At 47.1% G+C, this 7,867-nt stretch overlaps 2 protein-coding genes across 2 annotated transcripts in view; one reads left to right on the top strand and one right to left on the bottom strand.

Annotated features, from left to right (window-relative positions):
• Positions 1 to 6,032, bottom strand: part of ZIC5 (Zic family member 5) — a 19,934-nt gene extending 13,902 nt beyond the window's left edge. The window contains exons 1-3 of the mRNA XM_011993809.1: positions 5,900 to 6,032; positions 3,805 to 3,945; positions 2,987 to 3,132 (exon numbers count right to left, since the gene is read on the bottom strand). Coding sequence (XP_011849199.1) covers positions 2,987 to 3,132; positions 3,805 to 3,945; positions 5,900 to 6,032 — 420 coding nt within the window. The remainder of the gene's footprint in view (positions 1 to 2,986; positions 3,133 to 3,804; positions 3,946 to 5,899) is intronic.
• A 459-nt stretch (positions 6,033 to 6,491) lies between these two features.
• The window catches only part of ZIC2 (Zic family member 2), a gene marked incomplete at its 3' end in the record, with an annotated part of 6,576 nt that continues 5,200 nt past the window's right edge, over positions 6,492 to 7,867 (top strand). The window contains exons 1-2 of the mRNA XM_011993807.1: positions 6,492 to 6,608; positions 6,985 to 7,026. Coding sequence (XP_011849197.1) covers positions 6,492 to 6,608; positions 6,985 to 7,026 — 159 coding nt within the window. The remainder of the gene's footprint in view (positions 6,609 to 6,984; positions 7,027 to 7,867) is intronic.

Raw genomic sequence — 7,867 nt, 5'->3', positions numbered from 1 at the left:
CTCACCCTTGACGCACCTAGCGGAGCGCGCGCCGGCACGCGGGCAGAGGGCGCGGGGTGGTGAGGGGTTGAGGATTCCCAAGGGGCAGTTCCAGTTTCAAAAACCTCGGCCTCACTTCTCGCTGTGTGCTTTCTGGCACCCAAGTACTTTCTACCTCCACTTCCCTTGGGGGGTGGAAGAGCCCTGGGCTGCTCTTTGGGAGAGGAGGGTCCTACCTGCAGTGGTGATGCTAGAAACTTCTTGTTTGGACACTCTACGTGCCTAGCGCTCACCTAGGGCGCACAGACAGTAGACGGAGTGAAGAAGATAAAGTCTATTGGTTGCAAGACAACTGGAGTGATTTGGCTCCGCGAAACACCAGGTGAAGTCAAAATAAGTCTTTCCCCCAAAGGAACCGTTTTACCTCGACTTTTTAGCTCATGGAGTCCTTTTCAACATGGTTCAAAGGAGTTGGCTGGAAGTGTAATCTCACTACTCATCGGTTCTAGATCTGCCACTTCCAATTAGATCTACAGTAGGGGCGGGGGAGAGGAGATCGGGCAGCAATTCTAACTTTCGCCTTTCGGAGATACAGTGGCAGGGCAGGCCAAACGGCATCTCTTCAGAGAGAAGTCGCTAAATGAGCACCGTCCTTTAAGCAGAATTTCTCCTTCCGGTCCAGATCGCAGTCCACAGTCCACATGTATACCTCAGTTTCTTTGACTGGTCCACAATTAGAACTGATCCAATAAAGTATTATTTTGAAATCAAGAAATATATTTGCTTTTTATTTACTGATAGAATAATCTTTCGCCTTCTTATCGTTTTCTAATAAACCAGTCTACCTCTAAGATGTCTTATTTGAAGACCGTAAAAACTGGCTTTTAAAACGAATCCCATCCCTTTCCAGCGGTTTGGTATCAAATCGATTTTTTAAAAATAGAAATTCCCTCCTTCACTTTTTGGTGGGCGGAGAAATGTGGGACCCTCCCCCCAAATTAGGGGTTTTACTTCCCCAAAGTGTCCTTTTCAGATTTTAAAAGAAAACATTTTTGAAATTTGTGATGTTCCAAAATGCTCAAATATTAAAGTCAGGGTTTTAAAATTTGTATTTTGCTGCCATCTGTAACATTACTTGTAAAAATAATAATAATAATAATGATTAGAACGTGATTTGTTTTCTTTGGGGATACAATAAAACATGTTTCCAACTTAATTCGTTTGCAGTCCAAGTAAAAGTAGACTACACAAAGCCGTTATCGGGGAGGTGGCCCTGGGAAGTAATCAGAAATATTCTCAAAAGAGTTGATTCGATAGCGCCATTTACATTGGTGTGAACGATGTTTAACAGGGGGCTTCGGTATGAGACTTAGGAATGTCATTTCTTTTATAAAACAAGCAAACAAAAACAATGCTACCATCAAATTTTAAATGGACTTTTAAGCTTCAATGAAGTTCAAATATGGGGAATTAAAGGCGTGTGTGGAAATAAAACGAAAAACATTTAATAAACAGCGGTAACAAAATCATCTCTCTTTGGAAAGGACCAGTCCTTTCACAATTTTTATATCAAAGACTTAAAACATTTCAAGCCAACCAGGCAGAGGTTGATAGAGAACTGTGCCATCTCCATGGATAGTATATGAAGAAAGCATCATATTTGGAATTATCACTGTCTTCGTTTCCTCTCCGAACCTTTCCAATGAGTTTCCATTATTTGAATTTCTTGGCAATAAGCATTAATTCTTGGAGTAATGGCAGCTTTGGGTTCAATCCTGCAGGTTATAAGTAAAAACAAGACAAAACAAAAAGAATGAATAAAGAAAAGAAAATAAACACAAGCTAGCCTTTAATATGGACTGTTCAGCATTTTTATTGTGCAATAAAATGGGTACCTCCACCCCCTTCAAAATAGCTTTTCGTCAAAATTATAACTGCTTTGTTTTATTGAATTGCTGAAATTTAATGGTTTAATGGGTGAAGGCATGAAGGAAAGGCTGTAAAAATGTGAATAATGGTGTAGCAGAGCCGTGCGGAATCTGGAACCCGCCTCCTTGTACAACTCTTGTTAAACACAGCGTGATATGTATCTGTCATCGATTTAATATGTCTTAATTCAAATATAGCTCCCTGATCAATTTCTTTTTATGGAAGCCTTAAAAAAGAAAAGACTTTCTTAGGAAATAATAGAGATTTGGGTAGCGATAGGAAAGAAGGATATTTACAAAGTGAGTTTAATGAATATTTGCAAATTTATGACCAAACCTAGACCCTAAAAAGATAATTGACTCAGGTAAATCGACTTGAGATGCTAATTCTTAAAAGAAAAGACTGGGAGCAAAATTTCAATCAACACCAATAAGGCGCCAATAAACCGCCTGCCAATTAAACCTGAGAATAGGCCTAGCTAGATGGTCATCAGGAAGGCTTGCAGTGGATTTCCGGGATTGCCTTTCTTTATAAAAGAGCTTTTTATTTTGTAGAAGCGCTTTTTGTTATTGTGATGACCCGCCTGACCCCAGGTGCGCTGTTTCTTTTTCAAGCTGTTTGGGAGCCAAATCAAACCCCCTTAACATCCCAAGTTTCTGAAGACCCAATAACTCTGTCACACTTCCTAAATAAACACCAACAATTTCCAGGGCGCTGAAGGGAATTATAATACTAGTTTTAAAAGCAGGGGGCTGTGGAAGGCATTATGCCAATTCTTCTGTGGGTTTGGCCCGCACATTTCGACGGTGGTGTTGGTCGTCAGGGCCAGTCCTCAAACCCATGCCCCTTTCTGCGTTTTGCAGCGGAGGTGCCTGTGTGGTGGCAGCAAAGTGGCAAGCCATGGAAATGTCCTTTCTGGAGTTAGCAAGGGCTCTTGCGGGGTGTCCATTTCCAGACCTCTAGGTTGCACCCCGAACCCCAAAGTCCTTCCAGACCCAGACAAAGTAGCGAGTAGGCTGGGGAGATGAGAGGCCCAGTAAATGACCAGCTAACCAGAACCCAGGTTAGCTGAGCTAACCACGTTCAGCTGCCTGGAGGCCACGGTACCCGATCTCTGGGGATGCTCGAGCTGGCGCTTGCGGCTTCCCGCTGCGCAGAGTCGAGGGACTGAGGCTCCACCGCTCCCCGGTGCCCTCTGTATGTCACCGAACACAGCCAAGTTTCCTGCGATGGGTGTAGGCAATTAATAAACTCCAAGGGAAGTGAATTGGACATTTCCTGGCTTTTGAGCCTTTGTTTGATTGTTTCTGCAGGCGGAGGGCGGGGGGATCTCGGGGACGATGGGGTGGAAAAGAAAGGAGCTGGGGGACCCACCGAACTGCCTTTTATTGCCCCTGCAATTGCTTTACGACTCGCTGGTCCCGCGTGGTTTCTGTGAGAGCGGCCTCCCTGTAGAAGGGCTGGGTGTCGGCGGGTTTGGAGCATCTAGTGTCATTTGGGCCGCGCCAGGGGCGGGTTCAAGGGCGAATGGGGCACCCGAATTACTAGAGGAATCGAAGGACCTTTGAACCCTAGCCCAAGGGCGCCAATGGGAGGTTAATAGGCGCAGAAGTAGGGGGTTGCTAGCAGACACTGGGAAGGGCCTGATGGTCCACTGAGACCTTTCTTAAAAGCTAGGGCGGGGTGGGCAAAGGCACCAGCACAGTTGCATTTTAGTAGAGCTTCGCCAGGGCCGTAAGTGATGGTGACTTAGGGTCCAAGGGTTTCCCCAAATCAGGTTCGCCAGGCTAGGCAGGGAGTTTCAGGGCAGCCTCTCCTGGCCGGCCTCCCCGTCTGCACGAGGCAGGGACCGGATCCCCATCCCCACCCTCCGGCCTTGGCAACTCGCAATCTGACTTGCGTGGGGGCTGCGACTGGCCCAAGGCCTTTGGGTGCTCAGAATCGCTCCGAAATTCGCAGTCCTCTCAGGGGCTCTTCGAGGGTTACCGCCCTCCTGAGCTGGCGCTGAGTCCTGAGGCTCAACGGATATGTGTGGAGCTAAGAGTATCCAGAAAAGTGCTTCTAATAGCCCTATCACACTTATGTAGACTTAACGAGGATGAAAAGGCGAAAGACTGGGGCTGTGTGGCGGTGACTGATATGTTGGATTCCGTGGGGATTTGTTTTGTCTTGTTGTTTGTACAGTCATGAAATGGGCCTATCCCATGTCCACCTCACCTTTGTGGTTGAAAACCACTGAAAAACTATCACTCCCTTTACTTCCTTACTTCTAAAGAATAAGTTGAATAAAATTTGCCTGTCGCCAAATACTCTCATTTGGTTTGCAGTCATTTCTACTCTCAGAGATAGAGGTTGTTGGAGAAAGACCTTTGACCTACAGTTGACCATTAGGATTGACAATTTCTTGGGAAATGCATTATTGTTCTAAAATATGTCCAGAAGGTCAAAACAACCACAGAACTCTCTTGCATGTTCACAGTTCATATAACCACTCAATATTTATTTGTGTTGGCCCCTCCATGTGCTTCTCCTCCCCTTCATCTCTTACCCTTTAGGATGTTTTTGGATGGGAAATGAAGGAGAAGTAGAGGTTGTGCAGTTAAAAATAAAATCTCAAATTTCTTGGGTAGTTCCTCTCACTCCACACCCCTTCCAATATCTATACTTCAATATTTGAAGAAGCTGTTGAGATAAATCAAATAGTGACACGTTGATGGATTTACTTGTGTAAGCAATATGGTTGACATATGGCATTGTTATTTATGAATGACAGCATAAATTGTATTACAAAGTCTATTGCAATAATACTACAGTTTATTGGAAAGCTGCTCGCCTGTCATCTGTATTCAATCTCTCTGGATATAGTTCGCCTGGGAGCCCAAAGGATAGGTCTTCAGAATAATATTAAACACATTCACGTTAGCTAATGCCTCCTATTTTTTGTTTGGTTTTGTTTGTTTTTCAGCAGTAGAATCACTCCCATCAGGAAAGAGAAGACAAGTAAGGACAATTAATTCTCTTCCTTTTGGAAAACCACAACCACTGACTATCACCAATGCAGGGGTAAAGTCCAGGGTGGTTAATAGCTTCTATTTTTTCTGAGTCCCTTTTGACAAATACACAAATATTTGCACCCCTATCACTAAACTGCTGGTGAGCACATATTTTATATGGAGACTTTTTATAAGCCCAGTTACAGGACAGTAAATTTTAACTGTAGGAAGAAAAGACATTCTTTCAGCAAACTAGAGAGGGCCTTATCCTATCACAACCTCATTCAGCACCCCCACTTCTTAAAAATGGTATTTAAAAGTTACAACATTGGCTGAGATTTTCACAATTTCCCCTTCTTTTACATTACACTTCTCTAAAGCACTAACAAAGAACTTTTGTTCTAGGTGGGTTTTATAGAAGGGGCTCCCGCACCACACATGTGGTCCTTCATGGGTCAGGGGTCACCCAGCCCAGGAGTGGCTGAGAAGGCGGAATCAAAGGTGCCCTGCAACTTAATATCCTGTTGATGATCTTGTTGAATTTATGAGTCTGTGATACAGATGATGGTGCTGGAATCCTATGAAATCCCCCCCTTTTTTTGTCGCTTGTTTCTCTCATTTATTCTCTCAACTCTTTCCCACTACCCCCATTTCCACCTTCTTCCTTAAGAGGAAAATTAAAAGTTTGAGTGGTGTGGCAACCGAGAGCTTCTGCTTTTCAATGTAAAGGTCAATTTTGTTTGCCTGTTCTTTGGCTTCTCCTGTCCAGCAATGTATACCTATGTGTGTGTGTAAGGGTACAGTGTGTGCATACACGCTATATTTATGCATAGGTACACAAAACACATCCCATACCACAAAAGAACTTAGTCAACACTGTTCACAGATGCCCACAAACGGCAACGAGGTGCTTTGGTTGATGGGCGCTCGGGTGTTGGCGGGATTTTCTGGTTTTTGAAGACAACCCCAATTCTCCATCGCGCTGCCATTCCCTCTACTTGCAGAGAAATGAACATAGGCCCGCGCGGCCTGGAGCGGGATCCGCTCAAGCCCCGGCCTGCGGCCCAGCCGCGCGCAGCCTCCGCAAGATTTCGGAAGCATAGTTTTGGGAAACTTACAAAGAGGGGACATGTTTGCCGGATGGAGACAGTTGTGGGTCCTGCGGGCCTGACACTGCCACAGACGGGCCCTTCCAGAAACCTGTTGAAAAACTGAATTCACTCACAATGTGCCGCTTGGCTGCTTTTTTCCTTGAGCCAAGGAACCCGAGTCTACTTTTGAGGCAGTAACTCTGAAAGCCTTTGCATGCTTTCTTTTTCCCCCCTTGCTCTCTCTCGCTCTCTCTTCACTTTCCTTCCTTTTAAAAAAAAAAAAGTGTCATGAAGTAAAGGGGTTTTGCGGTTTGTAGAGAAATAAAGCACTTCTGAGAAGGGACGGCGACGTGACTTTGAACTTGGCTCAGCTCTTCTGTGCCCTGCAGAGAGAGGAGAACTGGAGCCGGGAAAGAATAGCCAGGAGGGCCCAACCCGCAGGGTCTCCGGCGGGAATTAAGGCGTCCGCCCCACCGCCCGGCTGCGCGCGGCCCCCGGAATGCGGCGCGAGCGAGCACCCAGCCGCGCGATCCCCAAACGCGGGAGCAGCAAAGGCGAAATCAAAGCGAAAGAGAGAATGGGTCAAAGAGGAGAGGGAGGGAGGACTGGGGAGGGGGTAAGACAGTGGGAAAGGAGGAAGACTTGGAAGTCTGATGGCCTGAAAGAAGGAAGGGAAGTGAGGTCTCTGCATGTGCGGGTTTGCTATTCTCACAACCAATCTCCAAGAAAACATTTTCCTTCGGAAATATTTTTGGAGTAAGCCTTTCCAAATACTCTCCTCTCGCGCTCGCCTCCCATCTCCATAAAAATTGATGAATAAAGCAAACAAGTGTGCAATATAAAAATTGCACTAGCATTTTTTAATGGATTCAACGTAGCAGGGCAGCCTTTCCGCCAGAGATGTTCTCTTTTCTCTCTGCGTCTCTGTCTCAGGTCCCTTTAGGTCTAGGGGGCCAGTTTGGCTAGTGCCCTCCACCCCCTTTTATGCACAGAGAGGGGTGTGGAAATGGGAACATTTCCTCCTTTCAGGGAAGGTGAGAATCTCCACCTTCCAGGCAAACTGCCTTGCTTTCAGACAGGATGCCACAGCCTCCCTCATTCTTGCACCCCCACCCCCACCCCCATGACAGGGAAGAGTGGGACGGAGGAAGGGCACAGGGCCTCTTACGCTAGAGGCTGCGGCCAGCGCCAACCTGCAGAGACTCGCTTAAGCCGGGAGAGGCTGCCTGAGCCGGCGCAAGACAGCCCGGGTTCTGCCAGCCATAGTGAGCTAGAGGATCCTTCCCGCGTTTTTGTTGATTTCATTTCAGAACATAGTTCTGAAAATTAATTATTTTCTCTTCGTTTAATTTTATTTCAACTCCTAGAGACTTATAAATAAAAGCAGTTCTCCAGGCCAGCCAGGCGAACACGCCCGAGGCGCTGGCCTCAGGCCGTCCCTTCACACCTCTGCAGCCTCTGGACCCTCCTTTCCCTCTCTGGTTACCTCGGGAGCGCGAGATTTGGGCGGCGGGACAGGAAATGTCCGCAGCGGTCAGCCTGGGGCCGCGGCGCTGGCCAGCGCGGCGCAGGGAGCAGCCTCGCCGCCGGGCCACCGCCCGGGTGGCACTCCCCGCTCCTGCAGAAGGAGTGGATATATATGCTTTCTAGAAGGTTTAAGCCCTGCCGAGTCCGGCGGCTTCTTCTCCCGAGACGCTGAGCCTGACTCGCAGCCAAACTCCGGCCTGAACCTCGCTTGGTCTCGGGCGTTCCCACACTTCCCAGCCCAAGGATGCGCGGCCCGGCTTCTGGGCATTTACCCTGAGGGTGACACTGTCTTTAAAAGACTTCCAAACAACCCCCTTCCACGCGGGGGCCGCTGCCCAGTGTTTACTG

This window comes from Mandrillus leucophaeus, unplaced genomic scaffold (genome assembly GCF_000951045.1).
Source record: "Mandrillus leucophaeus isolate KB7577 unplaced genomic scaffold, Mleu.le_1.0 Scaffold434, whole genome shotgun sequence".
NCBI lineage: Eukaryota > Metazoa > Chordata > Mammalia > Primates > Cercopithecidae > Mandrillus > Mandrillus leucophaeus.
The sequence above is the reverse complement of the archived record's forward strand: the minus strand, read 5'-3'. Positions and strand labels throughout refer to the sequence as shown.